The 24,585-nt window shown below is 47.8% G+C and overlaps 1 protein-coding gene across 1 annotated transcript in view; it reads right to left on the reverse strand.

Annotated features, from left to right (window-relative positions):
• Nucleotides 1–78: 78 nt before the first annotated feature.
• The window catches only part of IL17RC (interleukin 17 receptor C), a 40,536-nt gene continuing 16,029 nt past the window's right edge, over nt 79–24,585 (reverse strand). The window contains exons 6-19 of the mRNA XM_084832520.1: nt 20,053–20,170; nt 19,907–19,951; nt 17,980–18,125; nt 17,274–17,333; nt 15,947–16,010; nt 15,468–15,652; nt 14,028–14,078; nt 11,869–11,914; nt 10,277–10,407; nt 10,095–10,154; nt 8,876–8,933; nt 8,333–8,428; nt 6,133–6,171; nt 79–2,938 (exon numbers count right to left, since the gene is read on the reverse strand). Of these exons, the coding sequence (XP_084688646.1) occupies nt 2,265–2,938; nt 6,133–6,171; nt 8,333–8,428; nt 8,876–8,933; nt 10,095–10,154; nt 10,277–10,407; nt 11,869–11,914; nt 14,028–14,078; nt 15,468–15,652; nt 15,947–16,010; nt 17,274–17,333; nt 17,980–18,125; nt 19,907–19,951; nt 20,053–20,170 (1,773 nt within the window). The 3' untranslated portion in view covers nt 79–2,264. The remainder of the gene's footprint in view (nt 2,939–6,132; nt 6,172–8,332; nt 8,429–8,875; nt 8,934–10,094; nt 10,155–10,276; nt 10,408–11,868; nt 11,915–14,027; nt 14,079–15,467; nt 15,653–15,946; nt 16,011–17,273; nt 17,334–17,979; nt 18,126–19,906; nt 19,952–20,052; nt 20,171–24,585) is intronic.

Genomic DNA, 24,585 nt, shown 5'->3' on the forward strand with positions numbered 1-24,585 from the left:
GCCCTATAACGTTAAAGAATTCTGCACCAAAACGAGAGAGATGCGGTTGCCTAAAATGGATACGTAACACTGACAACCAAGAGTTGAAAGTCTTGCTTTAATCTGTTGGCATTCCGTTCCTTGGCTCAGATAAAAACACACACATTGATAAGGGTTAAGGAGAAGGGAGGCCTTTTCTGGTAGCTGTTGCTTTAAAAATCAGCTTCCTCTTTAAATACTTCCCAACCTTCTCAGGATCACATCAAGTATTGCTCAGCCATAACCATCTCCCAGTTGGAACACTTAAAGTCAGAATACCAGATAAGATTCATAGAATAGAATAGTAGGGTTGGAAGGGGCCTACAAGGCCATCGAGTCCAACCCCCTGCTCAATGCAGGAATCCAAGTCAGAGCATCCCTGACAAATGGCTGTCCAGCCTCGTCTTGAAGGCCTCCAGTGTGGGAGAGCCCACCACCTCCCTAGGTCATTGGTTCCATTGTCGTATTGCTCTCACAGTCAGGAAGTTTTTCCTGATGTTCAGCAGGAATCTGGCTTCCTGTCACTTGAGCCCATTATTCCGTGTCCTGCACTCTGGGATGATCAAGAAGAGATCCTGGCCTTCCTCTCTGTGACAACCTTTCAAGTACTTGAAGAGCGCTATCATATCTCCCCTCAGTCTTCTCTTCTCAAGGCTAAACATGCCCAGTTCTTTCAGTCTCTCTTCATAGGGCTTTGTTTCCAGTCCCCTGATCATCTTTGTTGCCCTCCTCTGAACCCTCTCCAGTTTGTCTGCATCCTTCTTCAAGTGTGGTGCCCAGAACTGGACACAGTACTCCAGATGAGGCCTAACCAGTGCTGAGTAGAGGGGAACTAGTACTTCCTGGGATTTGGAAGCGATGCTTCTATGAATGCAGCCCAAAAGAGCATTTGCCTTTTTTGCAGCCACATCACACTGTTGGCTCATATTCAGCTTGTGATCGACAACAATTCCAAGATCCTTCTCGCTTGTAGTGTGGTTGAGCCATGTATCCCCCATCTTGTAACTGTGCATTTGGTTTCTTTTTCCTAGGTGCAGAACTTGGCATTTCTCCCTATTAAATGTCATTCTGTTGTTTTCTGCCCAGCGCTCCAGTCTATCCAGATCACTTTGAATTTTGTTTCTGTCTTCCAAAGTATTAGCTATCCCTCCCAATTTTGTGTCATCTGCAAATTTGATCAGCATTCCCTGCACCTCCTCCTCCAAGTCATACATAAAAATGTTGAAGAGCACTGGGCCCAGGACCGAGCCCTGCGGTACCCCACTCGTTACCTCTCCCCAGTTTGAGAAGATCCCATTGATAAGCACTCTTTGAGTCCGAATATGTAGCCGACTGTGGATCCACCGGATCGTTGTTTCATCTAGCCCACTTTGAGCTAGTTTGCTCATCAGGATATCATGGGGCAGTTTGTCGAAAGCTTTGCTGAAGTCGAGGTATATGATGTCTACAGCATTCCCACAGTCTACAAGGGAGGTTACTTGATCAAAAAATGAGATCAGATTTGTTTGGCAGGACTTGTTTTTGACAAATCCATGTTGGCTTCGAGTAATCATGGCATTGTTGTCAAGGTGCTTCCAGATGGATTGCTTTATGATCTGCTCCAGAATTTTCCCAGGGATTGATGTCAGACTGACTGGTCTGTAGTTCCCAGGTTCCTCCTTTTTACCCTTTTTGAAGATAGGGAAAAGACTGGAAGGGCTTCCCGCCTGGGTCGAGCCAGAGGGCCAGTGTTCTTTTTCCCACAGCAGCCAACCAGCCAGACACCTCTGGGAGCCCCCAAGCAGGGCATGGAGGCTAGAGGCATCATTCCTCGCTGCTCTGTTTCCCCAGTATCTGGTACTTGAAGTTTTCCACTGCTTCTGTGTATGTACAGTTCTGGACATGTGAACGGGATCCCTCCATTCTCCTAAGGACATAAATACTGGATGGTTGCTGTTCACTGATATGATGGGAAGATCCTTCTAGAGCTCTAAATGAGCTCGCATGCACACCTGGGTTCACTGATCACCCCCACCCACCCGTCGTCACTGTGTGCAGCCATGCTCAAACAAGTCCCTGCACATGGCACTGCAAGCATGCTGTGTGCCATCCCAGTTCCAAGTCACAGGAATGGACTGGCCCATGCTGGTTTCTGAGCTGCTTTGCCCTAAAAGGCCAGGGCAGAGCCTTCACGTCCAGGCACTCGGCTGAATTTTTGCAAATCACTGGGCGAAAACACAGCCTCAAAGTTACTTTCCCTCCCTCTCTTAGGACTCTGTGCAAGGAGGGCCGCTGGTCCCCTGTATCTGTTCCTCCCCAGGCTGGGGAGGCAGCAATGGTGCGTTCTGCCCACTTGGCCTCTTCTGCTGACACTCCTTCACTGCACGCTCCAGGCTCTTGCGGATCCACACCGCATGTCTCCTCAGGCTGCTCCTCTGCTCCTGGCCCACCCTGGGACCGGCCAGGGCTAGCAGGAAGCTGAAAAGCCGCGATGGCAGAGCATAAACAGGCACCGAACGGAAGAGCGCCGGGATCTCATCAGCGTGAAGGAGTTCCTCGAAGCAGGCAATGGTATACTTGCCGCTGGCCTTACCAGCCAGGAAATCTGGCAGGACGCAGTTGAGGGAGGCCAGGAAAGCGCTGTCGGGCTTGATGGGGAACAGCATGTCTTTCTGCTCCCAGCCCAGCCATTCTGCACAACCAGCGACAGCACCATGGGAAAAAAGCAGCACAACGGTGCCACCGTTTTGCAGCACCTGGCGCCGCTGGGCATGGAGCCATTGCATGGGCCCCAGGGATCCAAGCTCCCCACGGCTCCACAGCTCCAGCGAGACGGAGAACTGAAGTTGAGTCAGTGCGCCCGCCAGGGTGCCCACCAGATGCTCAAAGCCAACGTGGTCTGGAGAGTAGAGAATGAGAACGTGTCGTCCCTGAAGCATTCCTGCAGAAAGAGAGAGAAAGAACGTTTGCTTTGGATTGGGTGCTCCTGAGATATTATGAACCTCCCTACCCCAGAACATTCTTGCTCCATCCAAGTGCCTCCCTGATATTTCCACTTGGAGACTTTAACTTCATCCCAGGCTCAGTATGTCCAAAACCAAACAACTCATCTCAACCCTCCCCAACCGGCCCAAGCCCTTCTCTCCTTGTATGTCACCATCTACCATATTGAACAGACACAAAACCTTGGCTCTCTCTTTTGCATTCCCCCCCCCCCCATGATATCCACTACTGAGTCATGTTGCTTCTCCTTATTTGGTCTACAACTCCCAACAACCCTAGCTAGCAGAACCAATGGTGAGGGGTGAGGGGAGTTGTAAGCCAAAACATCTGGAGGGACACAGGTTTGTTTATTTTTATTACCTATCTATACCACCCATGACTCAAAACTCTCTGGGCAGTTCACAAAAGTTAAAACCCCAAAATACAACACAATAAAATATAAAACTTTTAAAACAGCATAAAGCCAAAGGAAAAACTAGAGTAAAAGCTGGCAGCAGTATAAAAACACAGTAACACATTCAGAAACAGCTGAAGGCCTAAAAATCGCCCACCCCTGCAAAAAGATGACCCTCCTTCTGTCCCCTCAGTAAAAACTCTGGTCCATGCACTGGTCATCTTTCACTCCATCTACTGCAACGTTCTCTGTGATGTTCTGTTGTCTCATCTTGGTCCCTTACTTTTCTCCTGCACTGTGCTGCCAAAACCATTCCACTCTCTCGTAGGGGTGTCAGAAAATTTCTCGCCGAAACTTCGGGGGGCCGAGTGCCGACGTATTCGGCCCCCCGAAGTAGTTTCGGGGAGAAATTCTCCCCGCCCCCGGGATGGGACTTACCTTTCCCGAATGTCGCTCCCGGTGGTGGGTCACAGCGGCGGTTTGGCAGGGCTTCGACAGGGGCGGGGGCGGCAGCCGGTCTTTCGACCGGCTGCCGCCGCCGCCATTCCAAGAAAAGTAAAAAAAAAAAAATGCCCCCGTGATAGGCTACATGACGATTAACGTAGCCTATCACGGCTAGATTTGCAAAGTCAGCCATGATAGGCTACGTAAATCGTCACGTAGCCTATCACGGGTGACTTTAAAAAAAAATTTTTAAAAGCGCGTACGGCTAATGGCGGCCCCCATAGGGAGCCGCCATTCGCGTTCCTTATTTGGTTGCTGTAGTCTACGTAAAGATTACGTAGACTACGGCGAAAATAAGGGCAACGCTATTTGCATTGCCCTTATTTTCGCCGTAGTCTACGTAAATCTTTACGTAGACTACAGCGACCGAATAAGGAACGCGAATGGCAGCTCCCTATGGGGGCCGCCATTTGCGTATGCGCTTTTTTTTTAAAGTCACCCGTGATAGGCTACGTGACGATTAACGTACCCTATCATGGCTGACTTTGCAGATCTAGCCGTGATAGGCTACGTAAATCATTATGTAGCCTATCACGGGGTGTTGTTGTTTTTTTTACTTTTCTGTTGAAGTTCGTGGCCGGGGAGATGGGGCGCTTCTCCCCGGCCTGAATTTCGGCCGGGGGCGAGGCGGGAAGCCCCCCCCCAGGCCTGAATTTCAGCCGGGCGAGGCAGGAAGACACCCCCCGCTCGCATGAACTTCGGGGGGAGAAGCGAAGCGCCTCCCCCCCACCGCGAAAAAAGCTGTGGGACAAGGTAAGTCCCTTTCGTACACCCCTACCTCATCACTCAGACCATGTGAGAGCCCTCTTTAAAGCCCTCCACCAGCTTCCTGTTTGCTTGCAGGTCCTGCACAAGCTTCTCGTCCTCACTTTCAACCCTCTCCCACGGCCGTGTCTCCACCCCTTATCTCTTCATTATCCCCGCCTGTAATCTTTGCTCATCCAGCTCATGTCCTCAGTCATCCAAAGGTCTCCCACTCCTTCCAACAACTCCACCCTTTCTCCCTGAGCTACAAACAGCTACTCACCAGCAGCAACAGGCCACATAAACAGTGACGCAAACAAGGCAGGAACCAGATCCTACAACGGGAGACTCCAATGTGCCTGCAGACACCTCTCTTGGCGCCTGCCAGGCTCCCTGTCCCTCCTAATTTTTATTTTATTTCTTAAGTGTTTTTTTTTAAAGCTGGCATGCTGCAAAGTGAAGGGCTGACCTTCAGCATCATCTTTATTCCAGTTCAAGGGAGTGGCTTTGTGTTTCAGAGCTAGTGCCCACGTCTGCCTGCTTTGTATTTAGGTTCTTTGCCAAGTTACTTTTCTTTTAGTCTCATCAGTTTGCCTCCTGGGAAATGGGTGTTTGGTGCTTACCCATGCCTACCATGGCAGTGATTTTATGAATGGGCAGCCAGTTTGTCAGAGTGCCCATGACACTCTCTCAACATTCCAAATGTGCCCACTGATCCAAAAAGGTTGGGGACCCCTGCCCTACAACAGGTCCAGATGCTAGCTCTGCCCCATGTATATCATGGTGACACTATCACAGCACCTAACCACATCAGGGGCTCGATCATCTGCTCATCTTCCAATGTGACATATGCTCTCACCTGCCAGAAATGCCCCTCTGCTTTCTATGTAGGACAAATGGGCCAGTCTCTACACCAGGGGTGGGGAACCTGTAGCTCTCTGGATGTTGCTAGATTATTGCCCCCATCATTCCTGAACAGTGGCCATGCTGACTGATAGGAGTTGGAGTTCAACAATGTCTGGAGGGCCACAGGTTCCCCACTCCATGCAAAATAATAATTTGACACAAGTTGGCAACGTTCAGAAAACAGTAGGAGAACATTTCAATCTCCCAGGATACTCTGCTGTTGACCTAAAAGCTGCTATTTAGCAGCAGAGGAATTTCAAAGGGAGACGCACTCTGAGACAGCTGAATCAGAACTAAATCAAAGTTTGATTCTGTTCACCTGGGACTGAATACAGACAATGGTTCCCCATCCCCCTATAAGTGTTAATTTATTACTACAGTTGTGATGGATCACTATGCTTATTTTACATGCGTTTAAGTTATGACTGAATTGTCACAGACAGTACTTTTGGCATTCGTTGCCCTTTAACTCCCCTTTTTCATTCCTCCCCCTTCTCTCAAGTATCTGATGAAATGGGCAAATGTTTATGTCATAATAAATGTGTTAGTCTTCAGGGTGCTAGAAGACTCCTTGTTATTTCTACCTCCAGAATGGTAATCCTCTTTCAGGATCCTCAGCCAGCCTGTGGAGAGAAGGAATGTTAGTGGGCTGTTCAACCATAGAACAGACAACAATTAAAGTAAAACAGCCTGGCGGAAGGCAACTCAGAGTTGGGAAAATCCACGAAAGGGGCCTGGGTCTACACAGGAACAGAATGGTATTGGTAATGTTGGATAATAGGAACAACTCCGCATGCTTCCAGACACTAGGGGGTGATAGAGAACATGTTGAATCAACAGCCTCTTGTCTTGTTCATCCCCCTTATTGTGCTGTAATTTGATTGGTTCCTTTCTCCTACACCCTCCCCTTCCTCTTCACCTCTACAACAAGCAACATGTGCTCTCTCCCTGAGGGAAGCAAGTAAGTGTATCTCATGTCTTTGCTTACGCACCTAGCTTTGGTTGAACAGTGTTAGTCTTCTTCAACGATGTGGATAAAGGCGCTAATAAAATAAGTTGATCTGAACTTCTTCTAAACTGGGTCTAGTCTGCATTTATTCCCTCTAATACTAAATGCTGTGCTACTCTGCTGTAAGTCACACCAGACTTTCCAAAAGGTATGAGGTGGTAGAGTTCTGAGCTGAAAGAATGAACTATGTGACTTCAGACTGGAGATGGGAGATACCACTTTTGAATGCTTGCCTACATAGAACAAAAACAGCAAACATACCTGCAAGTAGAAAATTAACATAGTAGGAAGCAGACTGGATTGAAAACTTCCTCTGTCATGTTCTAGATTTTATTTTAATTTGCACTGAGGGGGTTTTGTTTTTTCAGTAGGGGGAGTATTTCAAAATGATATCTCCCCGCCCAACCTGAAGTCTGAGATTGTACAGTCCCCCTGATTAAAAACCCCCTATTATGTATTAGTTGCATTTTTACACACCCCTTCTTCCAAGATGCTCAGGGTGATATACATGTTCTCACCTAAAGTTATCCTCACAACAACCCTGGGAGGTAGGATCGGCTGAGATGTAATGAATTGCCCAAGGTGACTCTACCACCTCATTCTGGTGCATGTGTGTTAACCAGAGCATAGTAGGAGTCCAAAGATACAAGAAGCTCAATGAGGGCTTTCAGATAATGATAACCTAGCTGTCTGGGCAGCCTAAACAGGAAACTGGATCCAATTACCAATCAGGCCATGTCTCCTACGATTGTTAAGCAATCCAAAAGCACCCATGATTTGGTCAGACTGCAGTTGGAACCTGGAACCTGCATGTGTATGTACACACACACACACACACACACATCGGCTTTCCCGAACCTACAATGCCCATCATCCTGGTGCCCTCCAGATGTGTGGGACTACAATGCTGAGGATGATGGGAGTTGAAGTCCCACACACCTGGAGGGCACCAGGTGTGTATGTGCTATCTGGGAGGCTGATCAGCTGGCTGGAAAGGGTGGCACTGCTACATTATAGGGGAAGAATAATAAATGGTCTGAAGAGGGTGCTCTCCCCAAAGCTGACTGCAAGGCACTCTGCTTCTTATGGATGTCAGAGGAATCTGGTTGGGAGTTGGAGATCGACAAGCTTTCATTGGCTCAGCCCCCTGGACTTTGTTTCATCTTCCACTAGCTGGTTCAACTCGGTCTACAGCGAAACAGGCCAACTAGTGGATTGTCAGTGTTTTTGAATTTGCGCAATTTATTTATTTATTTATTTAATGTCTATACCGCCCAATAGCCAAAGCTCCCTGGGCAGCTCACAAAAATTACAGTCACAATTTGCACAAGTTCATATAATTTACACAAATTGCAGCAGTAATTTGCACAAATTACACAAATCTGCACAATTTGTGTCTGTAATGTGCACAAATCTCTATTTGCATAAATGACAGCCGAGACAAAAAAATACGTAAAAAGGCTCTGGAATTTGGGGAAAACGTGCGGCTCAGCTCGCAAAGGCTAGCTGAGTCATGTGCGCCATGGAAGTCCAGTGACCCCAAAAAGGGCCGGATTTCCTAGCGACGGACACTCTACGATTACTAGGGAAATGTGCAAGGAACCCTGCATGAGGGAGGGTAGATTGGAGATAAGGCAGAAATGGTGATGACTGAGGGGATAAAGAGAGAGCAAGGAGAGAAGACAGCAAGGTGGAGATACTGGTCGACTGACAACAGATGAGGGCCAAGGGTTGGGGCTGAGTAGTGTATTGGGAGTAGGAAGAGCGTCTTGTACCTTTCAGAGCTTCCTTCTTGAGCAGCAGTGCAAGCAGGATACAGCAAATGCCTACGAGAGTTATCATCCAGGCCAGCACCCAGTGTGTTCGGGAATCTGCACACAAACATGGGGTGGAAATCAATCGATGATATTGTTTCCCAGTCCTACAATGCGCGGCCCGTTCCTTCCACATGCTGACGGGTGATTTTTTCCCATAGTCTAAGGCTGAAGGACACAGTCTTGAGCAGGAGGCCCAGTCCTTCTTTATAAGGTCTGAGTGCAACTGTAGCCAGAAGAAATACCCTTTGCACAGCATGCCAGTTCTGCTGGAATCAGGAACCAAGTCAGCAACCCCATTAGGCGTGCACAGTTAATGTTGTGGTCCTTCGGAACATGGCCAAAGTTTCCTCCCACCCACCCTCCCACCCACATGCTACACTCCTAAAACCATGCAAGCGATCCTGTCCTCCTTCCCTATACTCGGCCTTGGTGGGGTCCAAGGTCACCTCCCCACGGAGGCATTCCCGTTGCCCCAGTCCCTGCCTTGAGAGGTACACTCACACTTTTCCAGTGAACAGACCCAGACCACGACGGCTTCTCTGCCTTCTGTGTGCCACAGCTGTAAAGAATGATAGAGAACAGCGGCATTGTGCTACCGTCTGCCTGGGATCGCGGCAAAACATAGCTAGAAGGGGTCTCTGCCTGGCAACATGCTACCCTGTCAATAAAGTATCCACAACAGCTGCCTGGGCAAGCTAAGAACATCAGAAGAGCCCTGCTGGACCAGATGAAAGACCCATTTAGTCCAGCATTCTGTTCCCACAGTGGCCAACCAGATGCACATGAGAAGCCCACAAGCAGGACACAAGCGTAAGAGCACCCTCCTGCTTGTGTTCCCCAGCAACTGGTGTACAGAGGCTTACTGCCTGATACTGGGGATAATACATAGCCATCATGACTAATAGTGCCCATTGATATCCTCCATGAATTTTTCTAACCCCCTTTTAAAGCCATCCAGGTTGGTGGCCATCACTACATCCTGTGGTAGCGAATTCCATAGTTTAACTATGCGCTGTGTGAAGGAGGACTTCCTTTTATCCGACCTGAATCTCCCACCAATCATCTTCATGGGATGACCCCAGATACTAGTATTTATTCACACTATGTATAATGTTATGCACCTCAGTCATGTTCCCCCTTAATCACCTGTTTATTTAACATATTTTTCTACAACCTAATTTGTGTAGACTTCCAGAAACTAAAAAAAAAAAGGTCTGCAAGTCCACAGAATCAGTGTGAAGCACCTTGGATAGCTCCTTTAGAGTTCTGACTGAAACCCAAAGTGGATTCACTGACATTGGAGCCACCAGCCTCCACTGAACTGCACAAAAGCCGGGAAACCACCAATGATTGGTGGTTGCGGGGAAAGGGGGCTTGGCCATCTGAGGAACCCCAAAGGGTTGGATTGGGACCCCAGGTGAGCTGGATTTTGCCCCCAGGCCTGAGATTCTGCACCCCAATATACGTAGTTTGCCATTTATTGTGAGGGTCCCTTCTCACTCAGTAGAAAGTGGTTTCATAGGTTCAATTAATGTTCAAGCAAAATTCCCTCTCACTCCAAGAGGTCTCAATCAGTCAGGCCCTGGACATGATCAAAACCTCTCTACCACATCATCCCCAAATACGTTGGAGTGCAGCTCCACACAACCTGATATTCATTCAGTCGGGGACAATTCCGAATTACCCATCCCCAGTTCCTAACCCTCATCCTTGCACTCACCTGCATGCATTCGCCTGACTGCATGTCCTTCTGCAGGGCTTCTACCAGGATCCTGTTTCTCTGTGGAGAGGGAATGGAAAATGCATTGAGCGCTGCAGAGCTTACAGCTCCATTCCCCACACAAACCGGGGCCTGACCCACAGCAGGAAGAAAAGAATGGGGCTAAGACAAGCAGGCCTTACTGTGCTGGCGGCCTGAGCAATGGGGACCCAGGTGCCCTGGTCCAGGACATGAACGAACACTTTCCCCTGGGAATCCAGAGTCTCTTGAAGCAGCAACTGCTGCTCAGTTGGCTGGAGGCTTCCTGGGCCATCTAGGAGGAAAGGAAAGCAGAGTGAAAGGGCGACAGTGGCAGCAAGATTCATTTGAGCCAGAGCCTGTTAAGGCCCCGTTCATGGGTCTAGGCTCGGTTCTTGAATTCAGAGGACGTGCTAAACAAGAGGGTGCCTCCCTAAACAGAGTCTGTTTTCCTCCCTATATCTAGGATTAGGGGGCGGGTGGGGTCAGGGGAACAGATTCTAGGAAAGCTTGAAACTAGGTGGCCACTTTCGCAAAGCCAAAAAAGAGGACACACATCAGCAAAAAAAAAAGAGGGCACATATTTGTATAAAATTTGCACATGCTGATGTATATGTATAGATGCACATTTAGAATGATTACTGTAATTCAGATAGAAATATAATGCATCTCATAGTGTGAGCCTGTCCATGTGCCATCCAGACCCTCACTGCAGATGGGCAACCTGAAGGCCCCTTCTGGGTGTCCCTTCTTAGGGTTCTTTATCTTTAAACCGGACATAAACTGGACAGGCCTTCAAAAAGAGACTGTCCTCTGTAAAAGAGGACACATGGCCACCTTATCTCTCTTTTAGAGATTGACAACTCGGTGGCTGGCAGACCAGAGATATGAGCCCATGCCTTGTCGCAGAAGGAAATGATGTTGGGATCGGAGTCATTTGTTTTAAGCTCTCGTGTGCCACCTTGATAGCTTTCTAGCACACAAGGCAGTATAAAATGTGAAGAAGAAGGAGAAGGAGAAGGAGAAGAAAGTTTCCTGCCCACCATCCTTCCCATCATGATGTCAGGGTCAGGCAAAGGCTGACTGGCTAACATCCCCACATGGTCTTGTTTAGCACAGAATGGGCAAAGTGAGAGAAGAGACAGTTCAGTTAGCAATTGCGCTAATGTCTTGTAAAATGCTGTCAAGTGCCATTTTCTTGGTAGAAAGGTGGGCATCAAATCAAATCAATCAATGTAAATAGCAGGCACAGCCCCTGGTAGGGTGGTTGGGGGGCCTTTAACCCTTCATCCCCTGCTGTGGCCCTAGTTTAGTTGGGGTCCCTGCAACTGCTATTTGCATTGGAGAAGAAAGCTTCTATTCCCACCCGCCCCCATGAAAAGAATAGGCATGGGGTGTCCCATGTTGATCAGGATCACAGCAGAGGGCAAATGCCCCCACATTCCCCACAGCAAAGGTCTCTATCCGGATGCTCCCTCACCTGCTATTTACTTTTTTAAAAAGCTGTTAATGCAGTTTTGTAACTAAGAACTAATACCCTGGTTTGCTTTTTTCCTCTTCCCTCCCAAACCCCTTTCCTTTTATGTTGTGATTTTTAGACGGCAAGCCTGAGGGCAGTCTGGGATTGTCTTATTACTAATCTTTGTAAGCCGCTCTGGAAGCCCTTTTTGGCGGAAGTGGTGTTGATTTAAATGCTTTAAATAAATAATTAAATTGTGTGACTCATTTGGCCCACAGAGCCCACCATGACACTCACTTTCCTGCAGACAGCTCTGGAGATAGGTGCTCCTGTTGCTCCTTACCTACGCACAGAGATGAAGTGTGGGTCAGCAGAACATGGGGAGAGGGAGGAGGGTACTAGTAGGCTAACAGGAGGCACATGGACTAAGGAAAGGCTGTTGCCTTCATCCCCTGCTCGTGAGCTTCCGAGTGGCACCTGGCAAGCTCCTAGTTCAGTGGTGAGGAATGGGTTGCAGGACTACAACTCCCATCAGCCCTAACCAATGGTGAGGGGTGAGGGGAGTTGTAGTCCAACAACATCTAGAGGGCCATACATGTCCCATCCCTGTCTCAGCAGAAACAGAATGCTGGGACTGGTTGGGAAGAGATGTGGGGTGCGCTGAATTCTCCCGTTGAAATCCATGGGACAACAAAGACTTAATGTTGGCTGGATTGTGCTCTCTCGTTTACTCCTTAGGACTGCTGCGGTAACAACTGTTTTGGATACCAAGGCCACAAAGGGAAGTTCACGGAGGCAACATCAGTGGGAGGTACACTGGGAAGTCATTGCTCTGGCCCCAGAGAGACAGAGCAGGTGCCGCATGACGATGGTTTTTAATGTCCTTATAACTCTTGTATATTTTTAAGTAGTTGGTTAAAAACTGGACTTTTACCTGCACCTTTTGCTGTGTAACTTTAGCTATGTTTTACGATTTCTCATAAATGTTTTATTGTGTTTTATAGATTGTATTACTTCTGTTTACTTTCACCTTTTGCTTTGCAATTTTAAGCCACGTTTTATAAAGGTTTCATAGTATTTTTCAAATGTCATTATTATATCATCGTTACTTGTGTGTAAGATTTGCAGTTTGTCCTGATCTTTGATTCTTCTTTAGTTTCATTGGTCACGAAAGTATCTTCTTTGTTTAACCTTAGACGAGGACCAGGGCATCTGCTGATGAATGAGTACGTGAGCTTTCACATTACACAAACTCTTTTGTTGTTGTCCTCCCAGACAAAATTCAGAAAGACAGAAAGCTTGCCTAATCCCCTACAGAGGCTGGTCTTTCTTTATAAAATAAGTTCAAAGCTGCTTATAAAAAGTTTTAAAAAACAAAAACATATAATCAATCAACAAAAGGATATCACTGATCACAAAATAAAGATACAGCAGCAGAACTAATATACCAGCAGCAGCAGACCAACTCTAAGCAGCAATGCAGCAACAGAAAGAAGACACTCAAAAGCTTTGTGAAAGCTCAGATATTCATCTGGTGCCTGAAGGCACAGTGTCAGGGCTGGATGAACCTCTATGGCAGGGATGGGGAACCTCTGGCCCACAGGCATAATCTGGCCCATTTGGTCACAGAATCTCCATGGGACCCTCCCATTCGCCTCCCCTCCCCAAGCCATCCCCTCCGAAAGTCCTGCCTCCTGGAGGCTACAGGGGGCTTGGGGAGGGTGTGTGGAAAGGGAATCTCCCTGTTATGATCGGAGTTAACTGGAAGATTCCCCTTACTTATAGCACACAGCTTGTCCTCCCATTTGGGAGGGGAGCGTCACGTCTTCCCCACCACCTCAGTTGGGGCAGCTTTGCTGCACACGAGCTTTGCCCAGCTGGGGAAAGCCACCTGGGGACCATGCTGGCTGAGGATCATGGAGTTTGTAGTCCAACACATCTGGAGAGTGCCGTGTTGGGGAAGGCTGCTTGGGACTGAGAGATGGCAAATATTGAGGGATTGGTCAGGCCAGGTCCTCTGGGAGTAGGTTTTAGGGGCGGAAGGATCAAGCCAGCCTTACTGTGGAGCAACATGAAGCACTTGCTTCAAGAAGCAAATGTCACAGAAGACACCATTTTGTCCAACCCCTTTCACCATGAGTCGCTACAAAAAATGAGCTCCAGGTCAGAGCAGTGGGGAGACGTCATTTTGACTTTTATTTAAGTGGCAAAAACATCTCAGCCCACCACTGCGAAGGACCCCTGCCAGCTGGAGGAGGACGGTGGTGACTGGTCTTGATCAGTGGAGGGTGATGGCTCCGATGTCAGTGGGGCAGTGAATCTGCTTCCGCACCTTAGATAGCTCCGTTAGAGTCCTGAGTGGTTCTGACTGAAACCTGGAGGGGATTCACCCCCCACTGACATTGGAGCCACCAGTTTCCACTGCTCTGAATGGATCATAATTATGTGGCTCCTACCTGCACACAGAGGTTGGGGTGGGGTCTCAGTCCTGGGAACTCCTGGGGTACCTAGGAGGTTTGGAAAGAGTTTGTTACATGCAATCCTCTGGCCCAAGAAGGCTGCTGCCCAAAGTTACTTGGGCCCATGCCCATATCCGAACATAAGAAGAGCCCTGTTGGATCAGACCCAGGGTCCATCTAGTCCAGCATTCTGTTCACACAGCGGCCAACCAGCTACTGACTGGGAATCCACAAGCAGGGCATGAGTGCAACAGCACCCTCCCACCCATGTTCCCCAGCAACTGGTGTACATAGGCTCACTGCCTCTGGTACTGGAGGTACCACATAGCCCTCAAGACTAGTAGCCACTGATAGCCTTTTCCTCCAGGAATTGGTCCAACCCCCTTTTAAAGCCATCCAAATTGGTGGCCATCATTACATCCTGTGGTAGCGAATTCCATAGTTTTACTATGCACTGTGTGAAGAAGTTTTTTATCTTTTCTTTTATCTGTCCTGAATCTCCCACCAATCAGCTTCATGGGATGACCCTGGGTTCTAGTATTTTGAGAGAGGAGAACAATGTGTCCCTATCCACATTCTCCACACCATGCATCATTTTGTAGACCTCTATCATGTCTCCTCTCACCCTCCTATTTTCCATGCTAACCAAGCCCAGCTGTTGAAACCTTCTCTCATAGGGCAGATGCTCCAGCCCCTTGATCATTTTAGTTGCCTTTTTCTGCACTTTTTCCACCAACCACTCCCATGGCTGAATGGGGCTTGATATAAAGCCCCCCTTGTAAGTTCCCCCTGCCGCGCTAGCCCTCTTTTAGGGTTGTCAGGCGTGCAGGTCGCACAAGTTTAGAGGGCTGTTTCTTATCTGAACTCATCATAGTGACATAACACATGGATGTCCTTTCATTCCCACACTTCCAGAGAGCAAAGGTGCAGAACCTCAGGCCGGTGAGAAAAATCCAGCCCACCGGGGTCCCAATCCAGCCCCTGGGATATCCTGAATGGCCATGCCCTCTTCCCCTGCCCCCCCTTCCCCCCTGCCCTGACTGCTGATAATTTGGTGGTTTCCTGGCTTTTGAATGCCCCCCCCCCCCATTATAAAAGGCTGACATGCCTCTCCATTGGCGCAGTTACTGGCAGTAAGGGCTTTAAGCTACAGTGTGCTGGCGCTTTGGGTACATTGGCCCCACCCCATTTTGCCTTTGGCCCCACCCACCAGTGGTATACAAACCCTGAGAGCTTCTCCAAAACTGAATTCAGCCCTCAGGCTGCTATAGAACATACCTTTATCTAGTTCCCATGAGAAACGTTCAGGGTGCCCCTTGTTTTTGAAAGGATAATCCAGCAACCTGAAGCCTCATCATCATGCTTCTAGTCCTCAACCAATGCATTCTTTGCCAATACATCCACATTGCCTTTCCCTACCCCTCTTGCTGTACTCACATGTGGAACGAGGGCCAGGTGCAGGTGGGGGTGCAGCGGATGACAAGCAAGCTGTTCCCCCCTCCAGCAGGGAACCAGCTCCCCTGCAAGGTCACACGGTGCAGAGAGAGAGCAGCTCAGTGTCCCCTCAAAGGCTTTAACATCTAGATGGCTCTTTGCCCAGGCTCTGGTCAAAGCTTCAGTGTCTGCAATGGGAAGTTGGTCTTTGTAACAACCGCTGCCACTCCCATTCCATGGCAAGAGTGCTCTCCATGCACACTATTCAAACACACATGCCCCAACCCTCCCTCTCAAAGTACACATACTGTGACAACTCCTCCTCCATGAATACGTCCTACGTCAGTAATATGATTCTGGTTGTTTGTTTGCTTTTTAAATCAGAATGCAATTTGGCAATGTATTTTTGATTTGTTTTTCATCTATCATTACCTGCACCTTGAGGGCTACAAAGCTGAATGAATAAATACATGTTTTCATACCGCTTGCAAAAGGGCACAGGTGGGTTCGAGGTGAGTCCTTTTGGTCTTCAACCTTGGGCCAGACCTACAAACACAATATTCAGTAAAATTAGGGGGTGGCAGAGAAAACTACAAAGCCCCATACTGACCCTGGGGAAAAGTGTGGGGGATGAAAAGCTAGGTAATTTTAGACCCTGGACTTCATGGTTTTATGGCAGGGGGGGAGGGAGCCTTTAGATGGCCATGTGTATTACATCAATTGTGAAGCACATGACTCACATTTCTCTCTTCCCCCCAGCCTTCAACTGCCATTCCATGCTTTAAAACTGCTTCTGCATTCCTCATATGTTAGAACAACAACAATCTACTTCATTTTTTTCCTTTTCCCTCCACATCACCTTTTCCTTGTGTGCCGTGTCTTTCCAGATTGTAAGCCTGCAGGCAGGGACGCTCTTATTTTACTGATTGATTGTTAGCTGCTCCGGGAACCTTTTTTGGCTGAGCAGGGGGCTAAAAATATTTTAAATAAGTAATAAATATAATAACAATAACAAGCAAATACAACTGTTTGCCAATTCCTGATTTTTTTTTAAAAAAAGACAAAATATGTGCAATTTTGCATTTTACACTCACTTACCATCATAACACTATCATGACTACAGGGATAAAACTAAGTTTGCATTTGCACCTGCTACTCTCTGGGTGGTTATCTGGGGGGACCCTGGGCTGCAGGGCCCTGGACTTTGGCCCCAAGGCCCAGCTCTAAGCGCACCATTGGCTGCAGGGCCGGCCCTACTGTGAGGCAGAGTGAGGCAGTTGCCTCAGGCAACAAATTTGGGGTGTCATAAAAGAGTAGCAAATTGTTAGTTAGTTGTCTTGGTATTATTGTATTCCTACTGCCATGGAGGGTGAGATATGGTTATGGCATTTTCTGCCACATGTACCAAAACAATTCAGCTAACTTTGACTTAGGTGGGTGGGGGACACCATGTGCTGCTCTACCTCAGGCAGCAAAAGGTCTTGGGATTGGCTGTTTGCTTACACAAAAGACGTGTTCATGCAACCAACTGGGTGCACTGAGCATGTAGAATGTGGATGGCTGTGGGGGTGTAGCACTACCACTCAGAAGGCATTGTGCAGCTATTCCGTCTTTTCCTCCTTAGTGGATTTTCAGCATTAAGGAAAAAGATGGAAGAAGCCGTGGGAAAACACGGCATATTTACCAGTAGAAGACGTTCTCATCTGGACCCCCTGTAAAATTAATGAATGAGGAAGCCTGATGGCAGGATAAAAGCCTCATGGAACAGGATAATAGTGCAAGACCTTATGAAGCATCTTAAATCCTTACCTGCAGGCAGAGACAGGGAAACACCTGGGAGATAGGTATGCTCACATTCTCTGGTCCAGTCTAAACACAAGAAAGGAAAGCGGGGAGAGTGAGAAAAGGTAGAAGAAAAACCTACTGATAGGACTGGGTTGTATGTGTGACTGCATCTTTAAGGACAGCCCCCCCCCCCCCAATTTTAGATTTGAGGAAAATCCCAGCCCAGTAGGAGAGTGAACAGTGACTGATCCTAGGGGGATCTCAACATCTATGTTGAGGTCCTTGGATGAAGGACATAGCAGCATGGGATGTTGCAGCAACAGTCCCTTTTTGTCTAAAGACACTGTGCTGCCATGAATGCAGGGGACCAGACTCCAAATATGGGTTGTGATGTGTTTTCAGGGTATTGCTACACACTAATGATGACTAGAGACTTGCTCTTTCTTCAAGGTGGGAAACAAAATTCTCCAGTTTATGCCCTAGAACTCATGTCATATCATCATTTCTAATACGATGACAGCTTTGGAGACTTGTCTGATTGTAGCCCACTCCTCTCCCAGAGATGGGAATACAACCCAGGAGATCTAATTCCCTGCAGCTCTATAGGGAGGAAAGTAGGGCAAAGGGTCTGTGAGCAAAAAAGATACACAAGGAAGAATTAGGGGATAGTGGCGGAGTAAAACAGAGAAGCACTAGGCCTGGTAGATATCAAGCAAGGTCCTTCACTCACCAGCAACTTGCTGGTGCCCTTGCCCAGCCCTTTAAATCCATTTGTCTGATTCAGATATAGCCAGAGGTTGAAATGCTGTCCTTCAGGGATGTCCCACACATGCAGTACAGCCTTATCTAGCTCCATGGAGACCTCCAGACTGGGCACTGCAGCAAAGAGATTGTCATCAATGTTCCAAGTACATTCACATTCCTACAAGGGTTCCAGCATGGGCATCACACAGTCTGATTGGGAGCTGGTATTTTGTCAGGAGTTTGAACAACCAGGGAAAAGGCAGATGTGGAAGGGGACTATTGGCTAGCACCCGTGATGTCACAAACACTTCTCTCACCCCACCTCATCCCCAGTTCTGTGATTGTTTTTAAAGTGTGTGTTTTTTAATCCACAGAAAGAAGGACAAAAGCATAAATGGGGAGGGGCCGTAGCTCAGTGCAGAGCATATATTTTGCATGCACGAGGTGCCAGGTTCAATCCCTGGCATATCCAGGTAGGGCTGGGAAAGACTCTCATTTGAAGCCCTTGCCAGTCAGTGTACAATAACTGAGCTAGACGGACCAGTGGTGTGACTTGATATAAGGCAGTGTCCTAAGCTGTTTTCCAGGATCACACAACAAAGAATTAGATGTGATCACTGTTAAAATATCATAACTGTCAACACTTTTTCCGTAGCCACTTGAATTGTTTTACTGCATTCCTCCTCCTGTGCCAGCAGGCACCTCAGTCACGGTTCTCAGAGTTCACTCTTACTACCTATGATAATCAGAACTCGCTGTACTCTGTGGCCAGGGACTCCCAAATTATGCAAACAGAATCTATTATACAGATCAGGGCCTGTGCAAATCTTCATTTAATTTCCAAGGGTTCATCAGGCACAGACATTACTACACAGTTTCAAACTTCTCTCTACAATGATGAGGAATAGGAACTTGCTGCCTAAGAATGAAAGCTGGCATTCTTGGGACGCCAAATTCTCCAACAGATCCCTCACTTGCACAGTAATCCTAGCCCTGATCAGTGGAGGCGGCTGGCTCCGATGTCAGTGGGGCGGTAAATCCGCTCCGGGTTCTTGGATAGCTCCTTTAGATTTCTAACTGGTTCTGACTGAAACCCAGAGCGGATTCACTGCCCCACTGACATCAGAAGCACCTGCCTCCACTGGCCCTGATTAAAACCATCTGAATGACAAGGGTTTACTTAGACTGTAATAATGAGGGTTAACATATCAGAGCCTGGGCACAAGCCCTCGCTGTGTGGAAAGACAGGAAATTTGACTAGACAAACTTTGAGCAGCTTCCAGTCCTGTGATTGATTTGTCCTGCCAAGAATACCTAGGACTGCCAGATGCCATGGGGTGTGAACAGTAAACAAGAGAATGGCTCTGTTTGCACATCAGGGCAAGTGAGAGCAGCTGGGAATTCCGACTTGCCATGAAATGAGCAAGCGTCCGCTGTGAAGACTGCTCAACCGCTCCCATGTGGCTCCTCCTGCCAGCAGACATCTGCCAGAGTTTGTTCTTAGCTTATGATTCTGTCTTGGTAGGAGAGAACAAGCCAGAGATCCTGGTTCAGATGTAACAGTAAACAAATCCCAGAAGGAAGTCCCCTGGTTAGGTGCTCCCACTGGCAGAAGGAGCCAAGTGATCAGGCAGCGTGCACAATAAGCCAGAATTCTCAGCAACTGATGGCTTGAAAAGGAGCCATTATCTCCTCCACCAAGCCCTGTTTATGAGTCGCCTTGGGGTATCTGGCTGGCCTTGATGGACCTTTGAGTTGATCCATCAAAGCAGCCCTTGATTCATGGGAATTTCCTAAATCAAACTAAAGATACTGATTGCACGTGCTGCTGCAGGGAGTTTGCAAAGTCTCTGTTGGTGCTTGTGTCAGGGGAGCATCAGTACTGATAAGAAATTGGTGGCATTGCTACATACCTTGGCAGAGGTGAACAGCATCTTTAGTTTCGTGCCAGGTGCAGTCTGTGGGAAGAAAGCACAGGTGAGGAGTCAGAAGAAAGGAATGGAGAGGGGCTGCATTTGCTCAGCTTCTCTCCTCTGGAGGCCCGAGGAGGGGAACTCACCGGGGCCATTGTGTGTGAATTGGATCACACGCGCAGACTTATAGAGGGGCCTGGTGAAGGCTGTGAAATGCAGCTCCCCACTGATAGCAACCGGGAAGCAGTCGAAGTGGAGAGAACCCTGGGAAGGAAAGCAACAGGAATGTCAGTAGTCAACAGGGCATTTTTATAGAGAGAGAGAGAGAGAGAAGTAGGGTGAAGACCCACTTTTGAAACCAGTCTTCCTCATCTGGCACCTTCCAGATGTGCTGGACTCCCATCATTGGACTCCTGCAGCTCCCATTATTCCCAGCCAGCATGGTCAAACACATCTGGAGGGTGCCAGGTTAGGGAAGGCTGGCTTAAACAATGGTCACAGCACGTTCTTCCCCCACAGTGTGATCCCAACTATGCAAGTTGTCTTAGGAACATGGGAAGCTGCCTTATACTGAGTCAGACCATGGCTCCATCTACGGCCAGTATTGTCGACACTGGCTGGCAGGACTCTTTCCTAGGTCTGCCTGGAGATGCTGGGGATTGAACCGCGGACCTTCTGCATGCCAAGCAGGGGCTCTGCCACTGAGCCACAGCCCCTCCTTCTTGCACATGTACACAGCAGTGAATCAGATGGTTGTTCAGCTGCCAGACTTGCCCCTTCCCTCATGCTTTGCCTTCAGGCAGGCTGACTGTCTTTTGTTCCCTTTTTTAAAATATATCTTTCAGCTTATTATCTTATCCTTCACCTTATTTAAAAAACAAAGAAGCCACAAACATTAAAAAAAAAGTTACAAAATAGCTCCAGGGAATCGATGTGAGAGTTATGTTGGTGATAGTGCACGCACACATCAATTGGCACTATCCATTGCTGGCTTCTCATCCCCATTCAAAAAGAATGTGCCCCCGAAGTGGCAGAATGGCTTTCTTCAGAGGTCAACCCAGGAGAGAAAAAGAAAAGCATATTTCAGTTGAATGCAGTGAGGGTGCTTACGAAGAGCCGACATTCAGGGCTGGCCCTACCATTAGGCAAAGTGAGATGGTTGCCTCAAGCAGCAGGTGCTAGGAGGTGGCAGCAAGGCATTAGAGGAAAGAACTGTATATTGCGTGGACTGCCTGGCATGGCCTAAGCTTGTCAGCTGCCTTCAGACACGGTGGAGGACACTGTCCCATAGTCAGCATTGAAAAAATATTCAACTGCCAGTCCAATCGGTCTTTGTATGTGGAATGCGGGGGGCACCCTCTTGTTCTTTCCCTCAGGCAGCAAAATGTCTTGGACCACCCTTGCCTACACTGCTCTACAAACGTTAATCCATCAGTACCCTTTGTGGCAAAACAGTACCACTGATCACCTATGTCCACAAATACACGTGGTGCCATAGTGAGTGCATTGTGTGAAACAGGAAAAGGAGAAACCAGAAGATGTACAATCTCTGCATTCTATTGCAGAGGAGGCCTTCTCGGTGACTTCTCCCAGCCTCTGGAACTCCCTGCTGAGGGAGGCTAGGTTGGCTCCCTCTCTGCTGTCCTTCCACTGGTGGGCAAAGCTCAGACCAATCTGTTGGATTGGGTGCTGTTTTTATTCTGTTATTGTTGTGTTTTAATTGTGTTTTAATGTATTTGTTTTATTGTTGTTTTAACCAAGGTGTGTGTGTGGGGAGGTTTGTTAGCTGGCTGGAGCACCATTTTCTGGGTGGAAAGGGGGTGGGTAAAATAAATAGTTTATTTTATTATATTTATGTTTCTTCCAAGGACCTCAAGGCTGTCATTGAGGATAAAATTAAACACACAAATGGTCATTCACCACTGCCTGCCCTCCCCTGGACAATTCAGGCCCAATTGCAGCAGATGGACTCGACGGCCGACAGGAAGCTCTGACGTGGGCTGGTCCATGCAGTCACGAACAGTCGGAAACGACTGACCGAATAAACAACAACCGCCACCTTCAATTAACTGAAACAGCAAGCTGGATATTTAGAATGTGTTACTGATAGGCAGGACTGAATATATTATGCATTTCTGCAGCAGTGCCTTGCAGAATTTAGTATCATCATTGAGAATCCCAGTTTTCCTTCTGCAAAAGGCACGTTTTTAGCCCTCTGCGCTGTGAAGATACGTTGCTTCTAGTGTGAGGGCAACAGCTCTTGAAATCTCAGTTATGTGAGCCTAATTTCCAGTAGATTTCTTGTGCACAGAACAGCTTCAATGCTCTGCATAGCTCCTTGTCCCTCCCCATGGGGTCCATATGGTATAATGGTTGGAATGCTAGATTAGGACTAAGGAATCCCAGGCTCAAATTCTAAGTGACCCTGGGTCTGTGACTTTCAGCCTAACCTACCTCAAAGGGTTGTTGTGACAGTGAAACATGGAGTGGGGATGTATGCCTCCCTTGGAGGAAAGGAGGGTATACATGTAGTAAGTATGCCTCTCAATACCAGCTGCTGGGGAACATGAGCAGGAGTGTGCCATTGCCCTCATGTCCCACTTGTGGGGTTTCCAGAGGTATCTGGTTAGCCATGGTCGTAACAGAATGCTAGACTAGATAGCCCTTTGGTCTGATCTACCACCATAGCATGAAACACAATTACAAACAATTCCAAAAAAAAAAAAGGCGGAAGACAACAGAAGACACCAATGTGGCTTCACAAAAAGCTTAGAGATGACCTGAAAACAGCAAAAGGACACATATACTAAGTGGAAAGAAGGCCAAACTACATACAGGAGGTAGCACAGAATTGCAGGGATGGCGTCAGGAAGGCTGAAGCTGAGAACGAGCTGAAGTTAGCGAGGGATGCTAAAAACAACGAAAAGGCTTTCTTCAGCTACATGCATAGTAAAAGGCAGAGGAAAGAAATGGTGGTTCAGCTAATAAATAAGGATGGCAAAATGATAACAGATGACAAAGAAAAGGCAGAAGTGCTCAATTCCTACTTCGGCTCAGTCTTCTCCCGAAAGAGGGTCTATGACCCCCCTGGCAAATTACAGAATCATAGAATAGTAGGGTTGGAAGGGGCCTACAAGGCCATCGAGTCCAACCCCCTGCTCAATGCAGGAATCCAAGTCAGAGCATCCCTGACAGATGGCTGTCCTGCCTCGTCTTGAAGGCCTCCAGTGTGGGAGAGCCCACCACCTCCCTACGTCATTGGTTCCATTGTCGTATTGCTCTCACAGTCAGGAAGTTTTTCCTGATGTTCAGCAGGAATCTGGCTTCCTGTCACTTGAGCCCATTATTCCGTGTCCTGCACTCTGGGATGATCAAGAAGAGATCCTGGCCTTCCTCTCTGTGACAACCTTTCAAGTACTTGAAGAGCGCTATCATATCTCCCCTCAGTCTTCTCTTCTCAAGGCTAAACATGTCCAGTTCTTTCAGTCTCTCTTCATAGGGCTTTGTTTCCAGTCCCCTGATCATCTTTGTTGCCCTCCTCTGAACCCTCTCCAGTTTGTCTGCATCCTTCTTCAAGTGTGGTGCCCAGAACTGGACACAATACTCCAGATGAGGCCTAACCAGTGTTGAGTAGAGGGGAACTAGTACTTCCCGGGATTTGGAAGCTATGCTTCTATGAATGCAGCCCAAAAGAGCATTTGCCTTTTTTGCAGCCACATCACATTGTTGGCTCATATTCAGCTTGTGATCGACAACAATTCCAAGATCTTTCTCGCTTGTAGTGTTGTTGAGCCACGTATCCTCCATCTTGTAACCGTGCATTTGGTTTCTTTTTGCTAGGTGCAGAACTTGGCATTTCTCCCTATTAAATGTCATTCTGTTGTTTTCTGCCCAGCGCTCCAGTCTATCCAGATCACTTTGAATTTTGTTTCTGTCTTCCAAAGTATTAGCTATCCCGCCCAATTTTGTGTCATCTGCAAATTTGATCAGCATTCCCTGCACCTCCTCCTCCAAGTCATTCATAAAAATGTTGAAGAGCACTGGGCCCAGGACTGAGCCCTGTGGTACCCCACTCGTTACCTCTCCCCAGTTTGAGAAGGTCCCATTGATAAGCACTCTTTGAGTCCGATTCTGTAGCCAACTTTGGATCCACCGGATCGTTGTTTCATCTAGCCCACTTTGAGCTAATTTGCTCATCAGGATATCATGGGGCACTTTGTCGAAAGCTTTGCTGAAGTCGAGGTATATGATGTCTACAGCATTCCCACAGTCTACAAGGGAGGTGACTTGATCAAAACATGAGATCAGATTTGTCTGGCAGGACTTGCTTTTGACAAATCCATGTTGGCTTCGAGTAATCACGGCATTGTTTTCAAGGTGCTTCCAGACAGATTGCTTTATCATCTGCTCCAGAATTTTCCCAGGGATTGATGTCAGACTGACTGATCTGTAGTTCCCAGGTTCCTCCTTTTTACCCTTTTTGAAGATAGGGACAACATTAGCCCTCCTCCAGTCATCTGGCACTTCCCTCATCCTCCATGATTTCTCAAAGAGAATAGACAGTGGTTCTGAGAGTTCTTCTGCCAGTTCCTTTATTACTGTAGGATGCAGTTCATCTGGCCCTGGAGATTTGAACTCATTCCAAGTAATTAGGTGTTCCTTGACCATATGCCTATCGA

This window comes from Heloderma suspectum, chromosome 2 (genome assembly GCF_057233095.1).
Source record: "Heloderma suspectum isolate Gila_16-S chromosome 2, 16-S_ref, whole genome shotgun sequence".
In the NCBI taxonomy this organism is placed as follows: Eukaryota; Metazoa; Chordata; class Lepidosauria; order Squamata; family Helodermatidae; genus Heloderma; species Heloderma suspectum.